This window comes from Kogia breviceps, chromosome 5 (assembly GCF_026419965.1).
Source record: "Kogia breviceps isolate mKogBre1 chromosome 5, mKogBre1 haplotype 1, whole genome shotgun sequence".
NCBI classification, from domain to species: domain Eukaryota; kingdom Metazoa; phylum Chordata; class Mammalia; order Artiodactyla; family Physeteridae; genus Kogia; species Kogia breviceps.
In genome coordinates, this window is record NC_081314.1 from 149,582,693 (window position 1) to 149,606,508 (window position 23,816).

At 51.9% G+C, this 23,816-nt stretch overlaps 1 protein-coding gene across 9 annotated transcripts in view; it reads left to right on the top strand.

Annotated features, from left to right (window-relative positions):
- Window positions 1-23,816, top strand: part of DIP2A (disco interacting protein 2 homolog A) — an 86,708-nt gene that overhangs the window by 41,737 nt on the left and 21,155 nt on the right. For all 9 annotated transcript variants that reach the window (XR_010840891.1, XM_067035319.1, XM_067035318.1 and 6 more), the window contains 15 exons: window positions 3,193-3,284; window positions 4,148-4,258; window positions 5,707-5,830; window positions 6,174-6,283; window positions 6,623-6,725; window positions 8,112-8,176; window positions 8,399-8,492; window positions 9,454-9,573; window positions 10,992-11,106; window positions 12,403-12,542; window positions 14,544-14,680; window positions 15,144-15,224; window positions 15,673-15,800; window positions 18,032-18,146; window positions 23,172-23,373. Coding sequence is in view for 8 of the 9 variants with exons in the window: in XM_067035319.1 (XP_066891420.1) it covers window positions 3,193-3,284; window positions 4,148-4,258; window positions 5,707-5,830; window positions 6,174-6,283; window positions 6,623-6,725; window positions 8,112-8,176; window positions 8,399-8,492; window positions 9,454-9,573; window positions 10,992-11,106; window positions 12,403-12,542; window positions 14,544-14,680; window positions 15,144-15,224; window positions 15,673-15,800; window positions 18,032-18,146; window positions 23,172-23,373 (1,737 nt within the window). In the remaining variant the exon portion in view is untranslated. The remainder of the gene's footprint in view (window positions 1-3,192; window positions 3,285-4,147; window positions 4,259-5,706; window positions 5,831-6,173; window positions 6,284-6,622; window positions 6,726-8,111; window positions 8,177-8,398; window positions 8,493-9,453; window positions 9,574-10,991; window positions 11,107-12,402; window positions 12,543-14,543; window positions 14,681-15,143; window positions 15,225-15,672; window positions 15,801-18,031; window positions 18,147-23,171; window positions 23,374-23,816) is intronic.

Sequence of the window (23,816 nt, forward strand, 5' to 3'; positions counted from 1 at the left end):
TCCGCACTCCAGCAGCAGCACTCCGAAGGGCACAAGGCCGTGAGATGTTCGTCTCCTGTGGGCGCCAGACACTAAGCCCCGCCCCCAGTTTTTGTAAGAACAGCTGCAGAAGGTCGGCTCACCTCCCAAGGGTTTCCCCAGGGGTCTTAACTCCTCTAGTTGTCTTTGCTGCCTCTGACAGATGGTTTTGCATTTTATCCAGTTTTAAGTCATTTTGGGTGCGAGTGCTGGTCTGCCACCACTGCTCTTTCCTGCTTGGAAGCAGAGTCTCAGACCTTTATGCTTTTAAGATTCATCCGTATTATTGTGTATGGTTGTAGCTCATTCATTTCTGTTGAGGAATGAATATTGAATATTTCAGAATATATGTCTCCATTATACTGTTGATGGACTTTTGGGTCATTTCCAGTTTTAATTGTTACAGACAGTGCTACCAGGAACATTCCGGTATGTGCTACCTGGTATGTAAGCGTGCATTTTTGTCGGGTATATACTTAGGAGACGGGGTGCTAGCTAGTTCTGGGATTATAACATCTTTACATTTATCAGATAATTCCAGACTTTTCCAGTTTGCACTTATCTGATCAGTGTATGAGTCCCACCTTCTCCCTGTCATTGGCAGGTTTATTAATTTTGGCTAATCTGGTGAGAATATGGTGACAGTCGTTGTGGTGCTAAATTTGCATTTTCCTGATCACTGAGTAGGTTGAGATCTTTTCCTGTTTTTGATCATTTGGGTTTTCTCTTTTGGCAAGTGTTGTTGAATCTTTTGCACATTTTTATACAGGGTTATTTGTGGGCATTTTGTGTGTTCTGGACACCAGTCCTTGTTGGCAGCTTACTGTGCCCCCTGGCCACACACGGCCCTGCAGCAGGCTTCCCTTCTCCCCTTCTGGGCGCTAGCTCTGCTCTTCTCCCACCCGCGTTAGACTTGCCGCCCACCCAGAGGGAGTTTAGTTTGTGTGTGTGGTGTGGGCCTGGCCTCCGGGGCAGTTCTTCAGGAACGATGGCAGCTGTCCTGTTCTTGTCCCCTCGGTGCTACCCGTGTTGTAAATGGAGTTGTCCACACGGGGTGGGTCTGTTTGGGGTTCTTTGTTTTATCACGTTGATTTATATTCCACCCTTACGCCAATAGCACGCTCTTTTTTTTTTTTTTTTTTTTAAGATTTTTTTGATGTGGACAGTTTTTAAAGTCTTTATTGAATTTGTTACAGTGTTGCTTCTGTTTTATGTTTTGGGTTTTTGGCCTTGAGGCATGTGGGATCTTAGCTCCCCAACCAGGGATCGAACCCACACCCCCTGCATTGGAAGGTGAAGTCTTACCCACTGGACCACAGGGAAGTCCCCGCCATGCTCTCTGAATTGCTGTCGCTTTATAATAGTCTTGATGTCCATTGAGAAAGTAAGTCTTCCTATCTTGTCTCCTTCTTCCAGAGCGTTTTGGCTTCTCTCGCCCTGGTATTTCAGTGTCAGTTTGTGTCAGGTGCCACAAACACACCTGTTGAGGTTTTGGTTATCGTTGCCTTGAGCAGTTTGAGGAGAATTAGCACGTTTGCATTACGGTACCTTCTAGCAAATGGACGTAATAGGTTCCTCCGTTCATTCAGATCTTTTTCAACCTCAGTACTGTTTTATAAGTTTCTGGGGGGAGACTTTGCATATTTTTGGTAACACATATTCTTAGATATTTGGCATGTTTATTTAAATCTTATTATAATAGTATCATTAAAATTTTTATTTGCTGTTATTGATGGCACATAGATATTAAATGCTATTTGCATATTGCTATTATATCTGATAGCCTTGCTGATTTCAGTTATAGGATTCATGATACGTGCAGTCACGTCTTCTGCAAATAATGACAGTTTTGTTTCCTATTGTTTTACCTTCTCTGCCCCTTTCACCCCTATTGCATTGGCTGAGACTTTCAGTGAAAAGGCTGTTGTCCTTGACTTGCTCCTGTTCTCTGAGGGAAAGCTTTCAATATCTGACCATTAATCATGATACCTCCTATGGAATTTTTAAAGATGACTTTTAACAATCACATTAAGGAAGTTTCCTTTCATCCCAAATTTAAGAAGGATGTTTAAAATCCTGACTGATAAATTATTTTAGTTTTTTTCACCTTTATTCTGTTAATGTGGCAAATTATATTGATTTTCTGTTAAACCTCTTTGCATTGTTGCAGAGAGGTCATGATGCATTTTTCTTTTTATAACTATCTGGATTCAGTTTGGAAATCTTTATGTGTTACAGTTACAGTTATTAACATCTTGAGTTGACCTTTCTATTTAGGCAAAGGCAGCGGTGTTTTGAGTTGACGATTTTTCTCATTTATTTCTCAGGCCCCACAGTTCACTTATCTCACAATGTTGTGCCCGAGTTTAGACTCTACAGCAAAGGGCGTGTGGTTGCCGCGTGGTTGCCCAGGGGTGGGGAGGGTGAAGGACGGCTTTGTCTTCCTGCGTCGCTGCATCGCGCAGGGTGAGTGGGAGGGTTGCTTCCGGTTTGGGGTGGACTGAGGCTTTTCTGTCTTCCTCGCCCTCTGCCCCTGCCCTTCACTGTCCCGTGTGTCATGTGCCGTGTTCCTCAGGGAAGCACCCCCCGGGCCGGGCACCTTCAGGAGGGGTCCAGACGCTCCCCTCCAGCGCCCGTGGCTCTGCCAGGTTCCCTAACATCTCCCTGACTGTCTCCTCTTGAGTGAAAGCAGAGATGAAGATGGACCCACCTCATGAATTGTTGTTGTAAAGGTTAAATGACTTATATGCCACTCTTATAAGGGGTATAATTGAGACACATTCAATGACATGAAAGCGCATTCACAGTGCAATGTTGATTGAAAAGAGGATGAAGCACGATCCCATTTCTTAACGATTATGCATACGTGTGTGTGTGTGTGTACATATGTAACAGAAAGAATGCTTTTTTCAGCTGGCTTTTCTATGTTCTAAATTTTCTATAATAAAATGCTGTTTTACTTTTCTGTTAAGAAAAATAAATCTGTAAGTTGTTTTTAAGAGAAAACTTCATTGCAGCATTGTGCAAACAATGTGCAAACATTGTGCAAACAACTTGAATTTTCAGCAATACAGTAATAATGGTATGTTAATGGTATGTTATGATTGCTACATTAAAATGTTAATTATTAGTTTCTTAAATTTTACATTGATTAGGATTTTTATTTTATTTTAGGCAAACTTTGGAGTCGGAGTTTAAAACTAGCTTGTACTCTACTTAATAAACTGACTAGTAAGAATGAACCGCAACTTAAACCCGGAGACAGAGTAAGTAACCAAATGCACCTTTGTTGGAGTGAGTGAGAATGGAGACTAAAAATCTGTTTCATTGACATCAGTGTTCTCTCGGTTGTTCAGACTTACAGCATTAATACAAAGGATTTAATGTGAAAAAATATTAAATGTGGAAAAAGTTTGTGTTGATGTAGGTAAAAAGTGGCTGTCCTGGGGAGTGGGGAAGGGTGATTATGGGTGTTGCTTTTCATTAGTACTTTTCGTCATTTTAATTCTGTGTTTTAAAACTTTTTTGATAAAAATAAAAATGTAAGGTAAATGTAATAGAATATGTAATTTAAACAGTGGCAGCATGATGACGAGGTGGGAGCAGGGGGTGGGCCGTGGAGACTCCGAGAGGGCAGCTGTCAGGGTCTTGCTGAGTTCTCGGCCCGCCTCCCTTCCCTGTTAATGTTTCGGTCTTGAGCGAAGGTCTGTCCAAGTAAAACGTTGGCGTCAGGAGTTTTTCTTTTGGAAGATCTTTTGATAGACTTTGATTCCTGGTTCCCTCTTCATGTCCAGTTGTTTTTCACCTGGGCTACTTGATGGTGGGTGAGGGTCCATCACGTCCTTCCCTGAGTCGCTGCTGCCCAGATGGTCAGAGTGGGCGGAGCTGGACCTAGACCCCACGGGCAGACCCAGCTGTGCTTGCCTTTAGCCCCAGGAGTTTAACATTATTTTGTCACATGTGGGGTAAAGACCGTAACCTGAAGACTGTGTGTATTAGAAGTTACATGGCTGCAGACACTTAAGGACCAAGGGTTAGCACTCAAAGTAACGTTTTCTGTCTCAGCAGCAGGCATTCAGATGACTGAATTATTCACAGTGCATTTCGTGGTTTTCCTTTGTACTCGTAGGTGGCCCTGGTGTTTCCTAATAGCGACCCTGTCATGTTCACTGTTGCGTTCTATGGGTGTCTCCTGGCAGAGCTGGTTCCTGTCCCCATCGAAGTGCCACTAACAAGAAAGGTAGCAAGTGTGGTGCAGGCCCCAGGTTCACGGTCCCTGAGGCTTCATCCTGAAGTCCACGTGTCCATTCACAGGCCTTAGTCTCCTCACTCCAGGTGCCGTCTGGAGTGGGGGGACAGGCGGGAGGGTCTCAGAGAGATTAAAGCAGCTTCATCTCCAGACGCTCCTTTTACGTATCTCGCTGGTGACAAGGGCACTGGAACAGCTGTTGGTGGGGCCAGTATATCGCTTGTTTGAATTTCCCAACAGAAACTAACATTTTCTCCTCCAATGCATAGAAGTTGGGATTTGATGAGGTTTTGTTAAATCATTTCTCAAAATGGTGTGTTTATTGATAATAACTTTCATTTCTTGGGGATAAGTAAATCATTACAGAGATGTCTTTTAGCTCACTTCTAAGTGATAGTTTTAAACATATGACATTCTCTTGCATTTCTGTTCACTTCCATAACAGCGAGCAGCTTTCCTTGCTGACAGATGACTTCTGGCCGGGGCAGGGGGAGGGTTGCTGATGTTCTAGGTAGCTATTACATTTTAGGTATAAATACCAGTAATCTGATTATTGAAAAATAGATCATTTTAGGAGTAGACTCAGCATGTATTTTAGAAAATCATAGTTTTCTGTGGTACCCCAGTGTTCAAGCAGTTGTTCACATGAGCATTATCAGCAAGAAATATTCAAGAATCCCAAAGGTAAAGCTTGTGAATAAAAGCAGTATATCCCAAAGGGTAATATATGATGAAGAGATACTTGAATACCGGGATTCTTAGGGTAAAACTAGAGTTTGTAAAAATTTATAAGAAGAAAATGATAAAACTCTACTGAAGGACATATTCTGTGTGGAAATAATTAAGATTGCTAAAGGTCAGGCCTGCCCTTATTTATTTATTTATTTATTTATTTATTTATTTATTTATTTATTTATTTATTTTTGTGGTACGCGGGCCTCTCACTGTTGTGGCCTCTCCCGTTGCGGAGCACAGGCTCCGGATGCGCAGGCCCAGCGGCCACGGCTCACGGGCCTAGCCTCTCTGCGGCCTGTGGGATCTTCCCGGACCGGGGCACGAACCCATGTCCCCTGCATCGGCAGGCGGACTCTCAACCACTGCGCCACCGGGGCAGCCCCCTGCCCATATTAATCAGTAAATTTCAAACACAAATCAAGTGTAAATTTCAATGCTCTTATTTTTGGAGTTTATTAAAACGGTATTAAATGTCATATGCAAGAAAATTTTGAGAAATTAGCCCATTACCCAGAACTTTATATGTCATGGCAGAAAATATATCTTTCACATTTAAAAACAATAGTATTTTATTTCGATGAAAACATAGTGTATACCTATAGTATATACCTATACAGGGCTGAATTGTCCTAATTTTCCAAGGGCTGAGAAAAAGAGTTCTGCTTTGTGTGAGCCGAGCACCTCTGCCTTCTCTGTTTCTGCAGGACGCTGGCAGCCAGCAGGTCGGGTTTCTGCTGGGCAGCTGTGGCGTCGCCCTGGCCCTGACCACGGACGCTTGTCAGAAAGGCCTGCCCAAGGCCCAGACCGGAGAGGTGGCGGCCTTCAAAGGTGGGCCTGTGGGCGGGCAGCGTGTGGCCCAGCTGTCTGCTAAACCGGGCCCTCGGGCGTCCTTTCCTGTCACTGACCGAAAGAGACGGAAGGGCTTTCAGGAAAAGCAAGGGCATGTTCGAGGCCTTGGGGAATCTTGCTCCTCGCCTGGGTCAGGGTCTAGACCTGTGCTGTCCAGCTTGGGGGCCACTGGCGGTCTGACCTAAGTTCATAAAGGTTCAGCGAGGCGAGGCTCCTCAGCTGTCAGCAGCTTGGGCTGCATGTTGGGCGGCAGAGATGCCGTTGCGAGGAGCAGAGACTTTTGATCCTCACCTCTGCCGTGTCCCTGTCTGTGCCCTCACAGGTTGGCCGCCCCTCACGTGGCTGGTGATCGATGGGAAGCACCTGACTAAGCCCCCCAAGGACTGGCACCCATCGGCACCGGATGCGGGGGCCGGGACCGCCTACATCGAGGTAGCAACCTCGCCTGGCGAGGCTGAAACAGACCCCCGTGTTCAGGGCTTGTTCCCCGAGTGTAGCTGCTGCTGCTGAGATCACAGGCGACAGCTTCTGTGCTTTGCCTTCACCCCAGAAAGATGAGGTGTCCTGTGGGAACTCACTCACATCCTCCCCTGGGGACCAGCCTGCGTGCCCTGTCGCCCTCGGTACCTGCCCAGGGTGACCCGACTTCAGCTGAGGGTGTCACCTCGAGGGCCTGGGTGTGAAGTGCGCTCCAGTTGAACCGATGGTTGGTGAAGGGGTACGGCCTCCAGAGACATTGCCTAACGAGCTTGTGCTTTTGCAATCTTTTAGTATAAAACCAGCAAAGAAGGCAGCACCGTGGGGGTCGCGGTGTCCCACGCATCCCTGCTGGCACAGTGCCAGGCTCTGACCCAGGCATGCGGCTACACAGAAGGTGAGGGCGTGGGGCGGCTCTCCGGCCGGGCACAAGGCACCTGGACGCTGTCCGCATAGCATCTGCTGTTTAATGCAGGTCGTGCGGCTCGCGAGCTCGGGGCCTCTGCTCTCCTGGACAGGTGGAGTTTGGACATTGGCGTTACAGAGCGTGAAACCCACTCACTACCCATTGGTCTGTGCCCAGTGGGCTGGTTCAAGCTGTGCTGTAGCTGAGGGGCAGCGCATTTTGCGTTTCCTTATCAGGACACACTTTTTCTTACTGTTTTCTGTGGCTGGCTTTGGCTTAAGCTGTCACACACCACATTCCACATACCAGTGGAATCTTTGTGGTCAGGGCTTGTCTCTTGGCAATGTACAGGCAGCTCCCCCTTTACTGTGAAATATCAGCTATGCAACGTAGAGAACTTTACTTCTTTCCACTAAAATACTGGAATTGAACAAAACTAGGAAGTAAATTGAGTGGTATGTGTAAAATCTGAAATATCAGTGTTTAGAAGCAAGGCTAGCTGAGGGCACCCAGCAAGACTTCGGTGGACATTTGGAAAAGGATTTTAGGTGTGTTCAAGGGCCTACATAATTTTTAAAAAATTCTATCAAATCAGGTCCCCCGGTTTTCTTTTTCTTCAGATCCAGTGCTAACTGTACATGTATCACCTGTAATTTGGGCTCTTTAGCCAACAAGAGAACGTGTGTACAGTATTCTTATCAGAATGCAGCAGCATTTCCTGGCACACAAACCAAACTTCCTATTCACTGTTGGGTGTTCCTTCTGTGGGTGCACCTGGCAGCCCCAGGCTCTGTCCTCTGCCCGAGCTCTGAGCTCAGGGCTGTTCTGGGAAGCGGCCCTGGGACCCCAGCTACTGCTGCACCCTACAGCACGCTTGGCACAGCCTCTGGGAGAGAGAGTGGGCAGGAGGGAAGGAACAGCTCTGAAGGGAAGTGACACGGGGAACCTGTGACGTTTCCCGGGGCTGCAGGATGACGTGAGAAGTGGGGGTGTGCGGGCGTAGGGTTGAGAGGCGAGAGGCCCGCCACCGTCCTTTGTCTCCGCGTCCAAGCCTGCAGCCTCTGGAGTATATGCTGCTCCCTGTGTTTCCAGATAGTGACCAGCAGATTCTCCGTTTTAACCCACAGTTGTATATGATCTTCTGCTTTTATGTTTTTCCAGTAATTTAAATAACCAAGTAACTTGGTAACCAAGATTTTTGATTGATTGGTGCATGGCATTTGGGAGTGCTGTGTATCTTTCCTAAAACTCTTATTTATGTTGATGATGTAATCATCTCAGGGTTTCTCTGAAAATGCACATGACTTGTGGGGGGGGGGATCACTCCTCACAAGTTATGGTTAAACACGTGATTTAACCATCTTTGTCCTCTTTCAGCTGAAACATTAATAAATGTGCTGGATTTCAAAAGGGAAGCCGGCCTGTGGCATGGAGTGTTAACAGTGAGTGCTGTATCTAAACGACCTGACTGTTAGAGGGAGGGTTGCTAATGTTTCACGTCCATGGGTGACATCAAACCCTGTTATAGCTGATGGAGTAACCCTTAGTCGTGTTGGTGTGAACGGTGTCTCTGGACTGAGCCGTCCTGTGAGCAGAGCTCTGATGCTCTCTGTGCCTTTCCTGGCTGGACTCATGCCCAGCCCCGGCCGCTCGTCTCTTTGCAGAGTGTCATGAACAGGATGCACGTGGTCAGCATCCCATACGCGCTGATGAAGGCGAACCCACTCTCCTGGATTCAGAAAGTGTGTGCGTATAAAGGTAACGGGAGTAGCACCATCTCTCGATTCATCCTTCATTAGAGAAGTCTCTTTGAATTCATATTTGGCGATTAAGAAAAAATAAAGCAGCATGCAGAACGGCAGGCGTGTGTGGGCCGGGGCCAGGCTCCCCTACAGCCGTGGTGGGTCGGAGTAGACAGCGCTGGGGAACTGGGGGGTCGTGGAGGACAGCTGTTTTCTGCAAGGGCCGTAGCCCCCTAGCTTTATTCTCTCACAGAAATGCTCCTAATTCTTAGTTCTTGGGGTGGTTTTGATTTGAAGTTAGGGCTCTTCAAGCCACAGTAGCAAAGCTGTTTACTCAAAGCGGCTTATGACCCAGAGTGAGGGGGCTGCCCGTGGGGCCCCGCCCGCCCTGCTGTCCACCTGTGGTCAGTCGGTGCTTCCCCAGCACGGCCACACCTGCGTGGTCTGAGCGTCCCTCTGGCTGTGCTTCGGTAGAGCTCGGGGGCACCTTTAGTTACCCCCGAGGGGGACTCGGGTTTTCTTCGCACTGACTTGACCCGGGTGGCCGTGTGCTTGCCGACTGCCCTGATGATGGTGCCAGTTACCGATGTGGACGTGGGCCGTGCTCTGCGGCGTGTTGGGCGCTGTCTCTGTTTACCCTAACGGAGGAGAACCAAAGTCCGGTGGGGCGTTTGGCGGGTGCCTCTGCTGGTGAGAGCAGGGCTGGGAATGAGGCCTAGCCCGTCTGTTCACATCGGGGCCTCCCTGCAGCCCCACGTCCCCGGGCCCCCCAGCACAGGGCAGGCCCAGCCTCGCGGCTGTGGGAGGGGTAGCTCGAGAGGGAGGGGTGGGTGTGGGGAGGGCAGAGAGGCTCCGAGAGACAATCAGTTGCTTGCGAGCGAGCGAGGTGATTTCTGGGGAGGCCGGGTGGCAGGGAGCGCGTGGCCTGCTCTGTGCGCACGCGCCCCTGACTCACACGCGTCCCCGCCCTCCCACAGCCCGGGCCGCACTGGTGAAGTCCCGCGACATGCACTGGTCGCTCTTGGCTCAGCGAGGTCAGGGGGACGTCAGCCTAAGCTCCCTGCGCCTGCTGATCGTGGCCGATGGTGCGAACCCGTGTGAGTACCGCCTGCCCCTCCCCGCCCCACAGGCCAGCTGCCGGGATCAAGGCTGAGCCGGAATGTGTTGGGGGCCGCGTGGACACGGGTGCACCTCCTGCTCCGTGACTCGGGGTCTCGTGGTGACTCAGGGTGCATCTCAGACCTGTTTGTCAGGCCTCTCCGTTTAAGGTGGTTCTGACACAGTGGATGGGAGGTCCGTGCCTGAGCGGGTCTGACCAGAGTGTAGATACAGCCAGACCCCGGTTCAGGCTCCCACTCTGTGGCCTGCACCCCACTGCACTGGCTTGGCCGCTGCACGTTCCCGGCCGCCCCGCGTCCTCCCGGGCTCTGTGCCCCGGTCTCTGCTCAGGGCCCGAGTGTAGCTGCTTGTGGTCTGGGGCCTGCCCGGGGTGTCCTGCGGAGGCTTGGTTGACCTTTGGTGTGGTTTCCAGGCAGCACAGAACCCGGGGGGTGGGGGCAGGGAGTTTTCTCACTGCTTTAACACTTGTGTGTCACTGTTCGTGCACTGAATCCGCCCTGGACCAGAGGCTGCTTGTCATCTAATCCCCTGTCCAGCTGTGGCCCCGACACTCGAGGGCACCCTACCTACTTTCCAGCACCCCAAAGCCTCTCGTTGCCTCCACCCACCCCGAACCCCGAGGGCCCCACCGTCCTGCCTCCAAAGCACCAGGAGCTGCCGGCCTCTCTGAGCCTCCACTGCGGTGCACCCATCGAGCCACCAGGAGCCCCTCCTGGGGCTGCTGCCCCCCAGACCCCAGATCCCGCCACTCCGTAGCTCCGAGCCCTCTGGACGGTCTTGTGTGTCCTCTGCTGGACACAAGGACCCGTGACCAGGTCCCCTCCTTCCCTGGAGCCTCTCTGTGCAGAGGCTGCAGGTCGTGGTGCAGCCCCGGGGCTCTAGTGGGTGCAGGGCTGTGCTGACTCAGGCCCTGAGCGGGCAGCACCCAGCCTCCTAGGAGCTGAGTTTTCGTGGCCTGGTGACGCTGGCGGAGAAGCAGGGGCAGAGAGCTGGGCTGTGCCCGCAGGAGAGGCATGGCAGGGCCGCTTGGCAGAGGCTGCAGCTCCGAGGCACGCCCAGAAGAGGGCGCGCACGTGGCCGGGGCCTCATGCGGTGGAAGCTTCGGCTGCGGCTCTGTTAGTGCCCTGGGTCACCTCCTCCTTGGCAGAGCTGCGAGGAGGCAGGTGAGGCCGTGGGTTAGACCTCAGAGACAACGCGGCGCTGATAGTTGGCTTCTTGTTTGCTGGCGATTTGAGAAAGTGCCCTGTTTTCCAAGGAAAGAGCCCCACCCTCTCCCCATGAGACTTTGACTGTGAGGGGAAGGGGTGGCAGCCTCCAGGCCCGGCACCAGGCGTCCCCCACGCCGCGTGCCGGTCGGCCTTGCACTCAACTCTTGCATCCACTCTGTCTCACGCAGGGTCCATATCTTCCTGTGACGCATTCCTCAACGTCTTCCAAGCCAGAGGGCTGAGACCGGAGGTGATCTGTCCCTGCGCCAGTTCCCCGGAGGCGCTCACAGTGGCCATCCGCAGGTAGACCATCCTGTAGATGCTTAGTTCTTCCTCGTTCAGCCAAATTACCTGTGGTAGCAAATTTGGTTGATCTGTTCCTGAGCAGGAGAAACGGAGAGCAGCGCCCGGCCCTGGGCCCGTTTCCCAGGTGTGTTGGTGTTGTAATGGGGCAGCCCCAGGTGCCACGTCCAGCAGCCTGTGTTGGCCGCACGTCCCACACTGGCCTGGTTTCTGGCGCAAGTTCGATAGCGGCTCCCTGGGTCGTGATCTCCGCATTCTTAGAGCACACGGACTAATTTTCCCGAATGCCCCTCAGATCAGGAAGGCCGTGTGTCCCGCAGTAAACACTGCAGCCAGGACTTGCCCCTGTTCCAGGGCAGGGTGGCCGGCAGCCAGTGCACATCAGCTGTGGACGGGGGTCTGTGCCTGCGGGACCCTTGACCTCCCAGTGACGCCCCTGGCCCCACCGCCCCCAGGCTGGACTCTGGGATCATCCATGTCGCTCCCCAGGCCCCCGCAGGAGTGCCCCTCGGCTCACCTTCCTGCCCGGGCCATCCACGCCGCCCTGAGTGCCGTCCTCGGTAGAGGGCAGCATCCTCGCAGCTAAGGGTGACTTAGTGTTCGTTTTCCACCCTCAGCTCAAATTAACCTCAGCTGTGGTCTTGTTGTTATGTCTGTGTATCTATAAATAGTAGTGTAAGAGATCGTATGATTTGAGTAGTAATTAGCATTAAAAACAGCATCTTTATTCCCTGCAGACCACAAGGTGCTCTTCGTTCATTGTCCTATGGTGGTTTCTTGTGCTCAGCAGAGCAGTGTTTTCCCGCCCGGGAAGATATGACATTTGTTTCTCAGCGTCCTGGTTCCTGCTGCCGCGGAGCTAATCAGGCCCAAACTTGGCATTGCAAACAGCAGCAGTGACTTTTCTCCGCGGCCAGGAGCTGGGAGGGGCTGCTCAGGCAGCTCTGCGGCAGTTCGCTGGTCCTGGGCTGGCCAGGGCTGGGGGTGGCGGCCCTCTGCCCTTCCTGCGATTGGTCTGCGGCTCCTTCCCCTGGGTTGGCGCTTGCAGGCTGGCTCCTCCCAGGAAGTGTGTCGCTCTGATCGCCCGCTGCTCGGGGCCCCCCCCGCAGAGGAGCGCGTGGGGTGTCGCGTCGTGCAGACCTGTGGGGACATGCGCTGCCCCCCGAGGTCCTGCAGCCAACATCCCCACAGCCGGCACGGACGGGCACCTGGCTGCTCATCGTCCTGTCGGCCGGGGGCCATCGTCCCACGCCCACGGGCTCTGTCCCCTTGTCAGTTGATCCGTTTTGTTTCTAGGCCGCCTGACCTGGGGGGCCCTCCTCCAAGAAGAGCTGTGCTGTCGATGAGCTGCCTCAGTCACGGGGTGATCAGACTGGACGCGGAAGAGAAGCTCTCGGTCCTGACGGTTCAGGACGTCGGTCAGGTGATGCCTGGAGGTGAGGTCACAGCTGGGGATGGTCTTGTCCTGCGGCCGGTGGCAGCAAAGGCTCCGGAGCACACGAGCACCAGAGGGCTTCAGATGATTCCGTGTGACTTGGGATTTTAATTTGTAAAATATTTTTTGCTTTTTGTCTCCCTTTGTATCACGTTAAAGTTGCGCTAAAATACGGGGTGTGTCTATGGCCTGTGAACCGGACTCTGGTTCCCCACCGCTGGGGAAGTAGTGCCAGAGCTCGGGTTCTGTGTGCTCACTGCACACCAGGCAGTCGTCACGCCTCTCCCGAGGCCAGGTGTCAACCTCAGGCCCCTGGACGTCTGCAGGTAACCCGGTGATGAGACTGTCTCTACATCGTGACAAGGGCCTGTTAGGGGAGCAGTGTGGCCCTGAAGGTTCCCAGGGATCCCTGAGCTCCCAGAAAGGCCCCGGGCCTGGATGAGGCATGGGTTGCGGGGTGTCTGTGCCGCCGTGGCAGCCAGCGAGCGCAGGAAGGTGACGGCGCTGCGTCCTGCAGCTCCCTCGCAAGCGCGAGCACGCACGGGATGCCGTGCAGGGTCATGGGGGAGGGTTAAGAGCAGAGCCTGGCCTGGGAGGTCCTGTGGCATTGTGAGTTGGGGAGTGCCCCTCACTGCGGTGACCCCGCGGCGGCTCTAGCTTCCCTCCTCCCCGTGCTGGCCCTTCTGGGCTCTGGGCAGCTGGCTGACCCACCTGGTCACCACTGGAGAGCAGCCATATCTCTGCGTCAATCACCCCGTCTGCTGCTTCCCAGGGTACAGGGCCTGCGTGGGCAGGGCGTGAGACGCCCATGCTCGGGGACAGGCTGGGAACCAGCGGGAGGGCCACGGGCCGCGGTCTGGGCCTGTGCGTGTGCTAGAGGTCAGACACGTAGAACAAGGCTGGACGTTTGAGTTTGTTTCTAGTTCCACTTTTTTAGAAGCATGAGTTGTGTTTTTTTCATGCATAAGTCTACCAAAAATAAGGACTCAGCAGTTCTGTAGAGGCAGGAACTCCAGCATAAACATTTTATAAGGGGTAAAGAGCAGGGTCTTTCTGATTTTTAGTTGTTATGTGGCGAGCACAGTAATTCTTTAAAAGATGGTGAAATATTTTAATAGCTGATTGTTTTGATTGAAAGTATAAGGACTTTCATTTTATTCTTAAACTTGGACCAGGTTCTGTGTGTGTGCACATGCTCCCTCGGGCACGGGTGTGCTCCCTCGGGGGGGGTGTGTGCGCGCACGTGCTCGGGTGCATGTGTGTGTGTGTGTGCAGGCGCGCACGTGCTTGGGTGTGCGTGTGTGTGCGCGCGTGCGGGTACACGCTCCCTCGGGTGGGTGTGTGTCTGTTGCCGGGACTGTTGCACGTCTGCCTGAGTCGGTGAGGACCTGGTGGGTCTTGTTTTCGGCAGGTGCGCAGCCTTCTGTGTGTCAGCCCCAGGGCTGTGTTACCACGGCACACCCGGGTTGTCCCTTTTGGTCTGGTTGTGGCATGGGCGGGGTCTCTGCTGTATTAGAACCCAGGCGAGTGCACGGATCTGGGGGGAAACGCACGCACAGCAGCGCCACCCTCCACTGCCTGCCCTCCTGAGGCTCTGGGCCACAGGCAGCCGCGTCGGCGGGCGTGCTGCTTGGTGAAGACAGGGGGTCATGGGGCTGCGGGAGGGGCCCATGCTCGGGTGGGGTCTTCAGTCCTGCTGTGGGAGCCAGCCTGAAAGGCAAACGTGTGAGCGGATGGCACCTCCCACCTCCTGCGGGTTCAGGAGGGCGGTGCCGGGGGGGGGGCGGACGACAGAGCCTGCGTGACTGGGAGCATTTCTGTCACCTTCACATACCGCGTGTGGAGCATGCAGGCTTGTGGCCAGAGGGCTGTGAGTGTCCAAGCCTGGAGAACACGAACTGTTCGTGTCCACCCTGCAGAGGCCAAGCCCGCGGGTCTCTGGGGCTGACCCATCTCAGTGTCCTCTTTGTTCGTGCCCTTGAGGGTTGTTTTCTCTCTTTAGCTAACATGTGTGTTGTGAAGGTGGAGGGGACCCCTTACCTCTGTAAAACCGATGAAGTTGGAGAAATCTGCGTCAACTCCAGCGCGACGGCGACAGCATACTATGGGCTGCTCGGGATCACAAAGAACACCTTTGAGGTCCGTGCCTGCTCCCTGCCTTTGTGCTGAAGTCAAGTCCGCAGCTGCGGAAGGGTGGGAGGGGACAGTGCGGCTCTCGGCAGTGCCCGCTCCGGCAGGCCAGCCCTACGTGGGCGCCCTGTGACCCTGACGGATCCAAGTTGGCCCAGGGAAGCCGACCTCTGGGCTGGAGCTGGGTCGTCAGGAGAGTCCAGCGAGTGCCCCCCAAGGCCCCAGGCCGGGACAGGACAGGCCGGGAGGGGGAGCACGGGCCGTGGAGGTTAGGAGGCTGAGGGGGGGCGGTCTCGCCAGACGGCAGGGACTCTGGCCCTGGTGGGAGCCCCTTCCCCCCAGGGAGACGCGGTGATGCCCATCTGAGGAGCCACGCCCGGCGCGGGCAGCGCATGCCGGGCCTTCCCGCCCGCCTGCCGCTCGCCTGATGCCTGTGGGCCACGCCTGACCTTGCCCTCTCCACTCTGTGCAGACTGTCCCAGTCACGGCAGGGGGCACGCCTATCTCCGACAGACCTTTCACCAGGACGGGGCTGCTGGGCTTCATTGGGCCTGTGAGTATGTCCCGCTGGCAGACCTGGGCCTGCAGATGGTTCAGAGCTGGGGAGGGGTGCTGCTCTGCGTCCCCTGTGCACAGGACCCCCCCGACAGAGCCCTGGCCTCCAGAACGTCACTGGGGCCGAGCTGGGGAGCCCTGTCTGTAGCACAGGAGCATCAAGTCTTTAACAGACTTCACCCTCATTTGCATTCCCATCTCTGACCTTTCCGGTGCTGACGCCTGCCCTGGGTGCCCCCTCGCCTCCCCCCCCACAAAGCCCACCAGGCTTAGGGCCCCTTCACCCCTGGTGGCCCCTGCCCAGGTCTCCCTGTCACCGTGGGCAGGGGAGCCCGCTGGCCCTGTCTGTGAGTTACTTGGTCTCCGAGCTGTCGGGTCTCTGTAGCAGGGCCTGAGCCACAGGGCCTGCCACGTGTCCCGGGCCCGACCAGCATCCTTGCCTTCAGGATAACCTGGTCTTCGTCGTGGGCAAGCTGGACGGGCTGATGGTGGTGGGGGTCCGCAGACACAACGCGGATGACATCGTGGCCACTGCACTGGCTGTGGAGCCCATGAAGTTTGTCTACAGAGGCAGGTGATGCGCTGCGGGTCCCCTTGCCGTGCCTTTAGGTTCCTTCTCTAGTTAACCTTCAAGAGGTCTCCTGCAGTGGAAGGAAAGCCCAATGATTTGAATACACAAACCCTAAAAATTCCTGTTCATCAGAGGAACTTTTCAAAGGACAGGATGACACTTGCAGCAAGGACGCCAGAGTTGGAGTCCTCACCGTCCCCAGAGCTCAGGGCTCCTCAGAGGATGAGATCCAGACCTCGACCTGGGCACAGAGACTGGGCCCAGACACCGCACGGGGCACAGTGTGCGTGAGGGCAAGGGCACCTGGGCAGCTGCCCGAGAACCCTGGGAACGCAGGCTGGAGCGGAGGGCGCCCTTTGGCCTGAAGTCACCCGAGGCCGTGGTCTCCTGGGATGGAGTCAGTTCGCCTTCTCTCAATGTGTTAGGCGGTCACTTTACAGATTCTCATGTCCATAGAAGACACAAGGGGGCCCCGGGCGGCTGGGGCAGGGAGGGGGCGCCCTGTCCAGCTTGTCCAGCTCCGAGTTCTTTGTCCTGGAGGAGGCGGCCCCTTCTCCTGGTTGGTCCAGTCAGCCACTGCATTTCTTCACTGTATTCTTCTCAAGGTAGTGCTTTCGTTACTCAAGCTAGGGTGCCTGTGAGCCTGACTGGAGCCGTCCTTTGAATATACCTTAAAGAAACGATCAGGGAATTCTGCCAGTGGTAGGTCAGCATGGTCTGCCAGCCCTTCCCCGGGTCAGAATGATGGCCGCGTATAAGCACTCGGGAGAAACCAGCAGGGCGGGCAGGCCTGGTGGGTGTGTGCAGCCTGGAGCTGGCGCACACAGGACTCACAGGACTTACAGCAGAGACCGGAGACACCGTCAGTGCACGTGTCCACCGAGGGGATGCCGGGGTAGCCCAGGCCTGCTCCTGGGTGCGTTAGGGAGCCTCGCATGGCCACCGACACCTGATGGCACCTGGAGGTGATGCCGGCCCAGCGACTAGCAGGGGTGCAGGGTGGTCGCGCCTGCGGATGGAGAGGTGGCCTACCTCCGTCCACCAGGGAGGAGCTGTGCACTGGATGAGGTCACAGCATCCCGACAGGACAGTGTTCAGCAGATGTGGAGTAAATGTAGGGCAGAGGCGGCTGTAGAGTGAGCTAAGCTGGAAAGCCAGATAAAGAAATTTCTCCAGAAGTCAATAAATAGAAAGTTTGAAAGAAAAGAGGGAAGCAGAGCAAGAAGGGCCGGCGTCCTGAGAGCAGACTCAGAGTGGGGGGTGTGTGTCTGGACCCTGAGGAAGGGGGCCTGTGGGGTGGGCCTCCAGCCAGGATGCGTCAGACTCCCCGGCAGAGGGGCTGGAGTGAGAGGATGACAGTGCAGTAACGTTTTAAGTTTTTCAGAGGGACTTTTGACCTAGATTTTATATTCATCCCAACATGTCACTTAACTGTGCAGTTGCAGTAAAAGTATTCTTGGGTACGTAAGGTTCAGAAGTTTTGTCACAAAAAGACCATGTTTGTGAAAATACCTTTGGGTGAGGTACTAAGAGAAACAAGATGTGTGAAAGTAAGGAAATGTTAATACTGGGTAAAGTTTGTTGCATTAAAGAGAGTGGGTGCACATGTGTGTGTGTGCATGTCTGTGCACGTTTGCCTGTGCCCGCAGCAGCCAAAGGAGCAAGCCAGAGAAGGTAGATCTGTGAGGGCCCAGAGCTAGCTTGGCAGCCGTGCCAGCAGGATAGGCGTGATGGGGAGACAGATGCTTGTCTCATAAAGAAAAAGAGAATCCACTCAAAGTCCAAAGGAAGAAAAAGGCAACACAGAGAAAAGGAGAAGATGTTGAACTTCTTCGATAAGACACGAGAAAGAAGACCACTGACGTCAGTCACAAGACAGGAGCAAAGTGATGAGTGGTGAGAGATTTCACCTGGACTAAGTAATAGATAATTAACAGACCTTCTAGGCAGAGATTTTTGCATAAAGAAGTACGTCATATAGATTAACTGTGCAATTAAGGAAAATGTTCTTTTACAACGTGTGCCTTGTTGTTTGCTGTGCACTGAAGTCCCCTCTGTTTTGTGAATCGAAAACTTATTTCATCCACGTTGGAGGAGGTCCGTGGCTGCTTCCCTTTAAATTCTGTTGGACAGCGTCTCCCTCCAACCCTGCTGCGGCTTCCACCTGGGCGGGACGGGGCGTCCGCGTCCCGGCCCCCCTTGCCGGGCGCTCATCTCTGTCCCTTCCTCCCCAGGATCGCGGTGTTCTCCGTGACAGTGCTGCACGATGACCGGATCGTGCTGGTGGCAGAGCAGCGGCCCGACGCCTCAGAGGAGGACAGCTTCCAGTGGATGAGCCGTGTGCTGCAGGTGGGTGCGTGTGGGCACACAGTGGGCACTGGCTGAGCGTGGGCTGACCCTCGAGGTGAGGGGCGGCCCCGCGGAGCTGCCGTCCACCAGGGCAAACTTGCACACATCAGTGTTTCCACTGTTATGCTTTGAGAATTTCAAACGTGTAGCAAGGCTGGAAGCGTAGCCTAGTGAACCCCTCGCGCCTGGGCCGGGGCTCCACATGCTTCCCACCTCATGACACCCGTTCGACTCGCACGTGCCCTCGGCCTCACCCGCATGCTGCACACTGTCCTTCCCTACACATCCACGTTTATGTCCTTAAATACTGAAGTAGATTCAACAAGTTCTTTTGCGGGGAAGGGAGTAAACTTTTCCTGCAGTAAAGAGCACAAACTAAATGTCCACTCAGCTTTACTGAGTGAATGTAACTTACATGTAGAAGGAGCCCGTTTTCAAGTGTTGAGGTTGATGAGTTTTGACAAATATTTGTACGCACCAGGTAACCACAGGTAAGAGCACCCCTGTCTAACGGGAAACCGCTGGCTGCTTTGTGTTGCCGGGGATGAGCCCTGCCCCCGCCCTGGACGTCCGTGCAGACGAATCTCAGTGTGGGGTCTTGGTCTGGCATTCTTTCCCTTGGCATCACGTTTGTGTGGTTCCTCGTGGCATGTGGATCAGTGGCTCATTCCTTTTCATTGCCGAGTTGTGTTCTTTTGCTCATCTGTTCACACCTTGGTGGACGTTGGGTTGTTAATTTTTGGCTATTGTGAATAAAGCTACTGTGGACAATAGTATACAAATCTTTGGGTGAATTTCAGTCCTGGTGGCTTTTCAGGGAAGCCGTCTGGTGTCCCGACAGCTCCGGTTGGTTGTGTGGCGTGTGATTGGCCCCAGCCACCTAAGAAAGGACGCTTGTACAGAGCAGACAAGGACCAGTGTCAGGGAGGCCAAGGAGCTCGGAGCTTCAGAGGATCGGTTTTTCTACTAATATTTACAACGTTTATTTTTAATGTTTTGTTATGGAATATTTCTAATATACGAAACATACAAAGGAGAGTTTAACAACCCCTGTGTGTCCATCGCTGCTTCAGCAATGACCAACAGTCAAGGCCCCAGCCGTGCCCCAGCTGTCCTCCCCGCCTCTCCCTTGGGAGTGCTTTGAAGCAAATCCCAGACTCACAGATTTTACCTGTAAATTTGCGTATTTCTTTCTTTAAAAAAGAAGTACCAGTATCACATCTTAAAAATTAATAATAAAATTTTTATTCAGGTATAATTGACATGTAACACTGTATTAGTTTCAGGTGTACCACGTAATGATTTGATTTTGTATATATAGTGAAAGAGTCACTATCTCTAGTTAATGTCCGTCAACACAGAGTTACAGAATTTTTTTCTCGTGGTGAGCACTTTGAAGATCTACTCTCTTAGCAACTTTGAAACACACAGCACAGCATTGTTAACTACAGTCCCATGCTGTACATGGCATCCCCAGTACTTATCACCTTATAACTGGAAGTTTTTCCCTTTTGACGCCTTCACCCATTTCTCCCACCCCCCGCCCCTCACCTCTGGCAACCACCAATCTGTTCTCTATGTCTATGAGCTCATCTTTTTGTTTTAGTTTTTAGATTCCACATGTAAGAGATCATATGTTTTTGTCTTTCTTCGACTAATTTATCTCACTTAGCGTGATGTTATGAAGGTCCATCTATGTTGTTGCAAATGGCAAGATTTCATTCTTTTTTATGGCTGAGTGATATTCCTCTGTGTGTGTGTGTGTGTGTGTGTGTGTGTGTGTGTGTGTGTGTGTGTGTGTACACACCACAGTTTCTTTATCCATTCATCCATTGATGGATGCTTAGGTATGTTGGCTATTGTAAATAATACTACAATGAACAGAAGGGTGCATATATTTTTTTCAAGTTAGCATTTTGGTATTTATTTATTTTTGGCTGCATTGGGTCTTTGTTGCTGCATGCAGGCTTTCTCTAGTTGCAGTGAGTGGGGGCTACTCTTCGTTGCCGTGCATGGGTTTCTCATTGCGGTGGCTTCTCTGGTTGCAGAGCATGGGCTCTAGGCACACGGGCTTCAGTAGTTGTGGCTCTCGGGCTCTAGAGCGCAGGCTCAGTAGTTGTGGCGCACAGGCTTAGTTGCTCCGTGGCCTGTGGAGTCTTCCCGGATCAGGGCTCGAACCTGTGCCCCTGCATTGGCAGGCGGATTCTTAACCACTGCGCTACCAGGGATGTCCAGTATTTTTGGTTTTTTTCCAATAAATACACAGAAGTGGAATTGGTGGATCATATAGTAGTTCCATTTTTAGTTTTTTGAGGAACCCCCATACTGTTTTCTGTAGCAGCAGCACCAGTTTACTTTCCCACCAACAGTGCACGAGGGCTGCCTTTTCTCCACATCCTCACCAACACTTGTTATTTCTTGTCCTTTTGATAATAGCCATTCCAACAGGTGTGAGGTGATATCTCATTGTGGTTTTGATTTGCATTTTCCTGATGATTAGTGATGTTTAGCATCTTTTTATATACCTGTTGGCCATTTATATGTCTTCTTTGGAAAAATGTCTATTCAGGTCCTCTGCCCATTTTTAAATTGCATTATTTGATTTTTGGTTTTTTGGGGGTTCTTTTTGCTGTTGAGTTGTATGAGTTTCTTATATATTTTGGATCTTAACCCTTATCAGATATATTATTTGCAAATATTTTCTCCCATTCAATAGGTTCCTTTTGTTTTGTTGATGGTTTCCTTTGCTGTGCATAAACCTTTTAGTTTGATGTCATCCCACTTGTTTATTTTTGCTCTTGTTGCTTTTGCTTTTGGTGTCAAATCCAAAAAAATCATCACCAAGACTGATGTCAAGGAGTTTACCATAGCCTATGTTTTATTCTAGGAGTTTTATGGTTTCAGGTCTTACATTCAAGTCTTTAATGTATTTTGAATTAGTTTTGTGTGTGGTGTCCAGTTTTCCCAACACCATTCATTGAGGGGGCTCTCTTTCCCTGTTGTCTGTTCTTGTCTCCTTTGTTGTAAGTTAACTGACCACATATGTGTGGGATTATTCCTGGGTTCTCTCTATTCTGTTCCATTGATCTACATCTGTTTTTGTGCCAATACCACACTGTTTTGATTACTATAGCTTTATGATGTTTGAAATCAGTGAACATGATACTTCTAGCTTTGTACTTCTTTCTTAAGATTGCTTTGACAATTCAGGGTCTTTTGTGGTTCAGTACATTTTCTAGTTCTGTGAAAAATGTCATGGGTATTTTGATATTGCATTAAATCTGCAGATGGCTTTGGGTAGTATGGACATTTCAACAATATTAATTCTTCCAATCCACGAACTCAGAATATCAAATAAGAATATCTTATTTTTTGTATCTTTTTCAATTTCTTTCATCAGTGTCTCGTAGTTTTAAGTGTACATGTTTCCTTCACCTCCTTGGTTAAATTTATTCCTAGGTATTTTGTTCTTTTGGATGTAATTGAATATATCATTATATATATATAAAATTAAAGGTTTAGTCACTATTCAAATTTCCCTGATTATCTAATGTTTAGTATGTGTGTTAAGCTCAGGATGAAAATAAGGTAAAAATTGCACTTGGTGGGGCCAGGTTTTTAAGTCTTTTTTAATCTATAGACACCTCCTCTGTCATACTTTTCTTACAGTTTGTTTATTGACAGAGGTAAGTTGTTTGTCCAGTACATCTCCCCGTCCTGGGCTCTGACGGCTGTGCCTCTGTGGTGTCACTCAGTGTGCTCCTCTGTCTCCTGTGCTTCCTGCGTGTAGGTGGGTAGATCTTGATGCTTGATCAGACTAGGGCTCGATTTTCTGGCTGACAGTCTCATGGGAGGTGGCATGTTGTGTCCGCTGGTTTGTTAGGGCTTCGTGGGGTTGCTGCTTCAATTTTGTTCCTTCCTCATCGTTAGCACAGCAGCTTTGGAAGGGTCTTCTACAAAGAGCGCTGAAGTCGCTGGGGGACCTGGAGGTTGGGCAGGAACGTGAGATCCAGGGTTGATTTCAGGGTCCTGAGCTGGCTTCCTGGAGATGTTTTGGTTTTTGTCTCACTATGAACTAGTGGATTATGGTTGGTATATTTTTGACAGTGGTCAGTGGGGGCCTCTTCGGGTTGGCTCCTGAGCCCTTTAGACACACCTCCTGGTGCTTTGAGGCCACACCCAGGAACAGGAAGCTCGGTTCCTGGGGAGGTGGTGCATTTTGTGTCCTAGACCCGACACTATTGGGGCCCTGCTGCCTTCTAGGGGAAATGGAATTTGGGCACTGCCTGGGAACTTGATGTTACTGGTTTGTTTCAGTGGACATAGTAGGAGATGATGTCCACCTGCTTACGAGATTACCTACATCATGGGTTTATGCTGCTAGTTCCAGCTCAAGACCTCGGGGTTTTTTCTTAAGTCACCGATCTTTCTCCACAATGAAAAATTGCAGTGGTGATACTTCCAGCAGAAGTACTCATATCCTGAGGCCACTCTGCACACACCAGTCTCCAAATAACCATCTCCACACTACCTCTCAAGTGTGAAACTTCCGGGTGCAGCTTAAGATGTTTTTTCAATTCTTTTTGCCCGTGGGACTGGATTAATGAAATTCCTGTGTCTAAAGTAATTCTAAATAGATTCTCTGTGGGGCTGTGCCACCAACCTGGTTCCACTTTGGTTGAGTTCATTTGTTTTATTTTACTTTCAGTTGTTAGGGATTGCTTTTTTAAATTTTAAGTTTTTTGTGTGTAAAATATATACGTGGTTCCAAATTTGAAAGCAAGGTGTATTCAGAGCAGTCCAGCTTCTACCTGCCTTGCTGTTCACTGCTTCTCCCACAGGAAGTCACTTAACTGCTTTTACGGCTTTTTAAAAATGTGAGCAGTTACAGATTTATATTCGATTGTGCACATACACAGAACATGTGTGTAAGCGATAGGAAATGCACACTCGCCTCGCCACGTTTCTCTTCTAACAAAACGTCCCAGAGGTCACATTTCCCCGTCTCACGCCCCCCCCTTCCAGGCCATCGACAGCATCCACCAGGTGGGCGTGTACTGTCTGGCCCTGGTTCCTGCGAACACCTTGCCCAAGGCCCCTCTAGGAGGGATTCACGTTTCTGAAACCAAGCAGCGCTTTCTGGAGGGGATGCTGCACCCGTGTAACGTGTTAATGTGCCCTCACACGTGTGTTACCAACCTTCCCAAGCCTCGCCAGAAGCAGCCAGGTTAGTGTACATCACACAACACGTCTATTCTGTCTTCAGACTGCGGCAGCTATGCTTGTGTTTAACTGGTGCAGCCCCGTTGAACGCTACATCTCTGGGGTCGGGGCTAAGAGCCAGAGTGAACAGCACACTGGGTCGGTCCCCACCTCCTGCCCCCCCGGAAGGAGAGCGCAACCCCACGTCCCCAGCATGGGGGTTCCCCCCGCCTGTTAGCACCCACCCCAGGACTGGATTCAGGCCTGGCGTCTGAGCTGTGGAGGCTGCTCCCTGGGGGCAGAACTGATGCCCAAGAGCAGCCCTGGAACTCAGAATCTAAAGCACCGCTGTGGCCAGCATTGTGCCGTGGGGCGGCCGGCCACCCGAGGCCACGGGGCCTGTGGGCACTGCTACTCGGCTCTGTCATCAGCCACAGTCGCCGGGTTGACGGGACCTAGGAAGCCCCA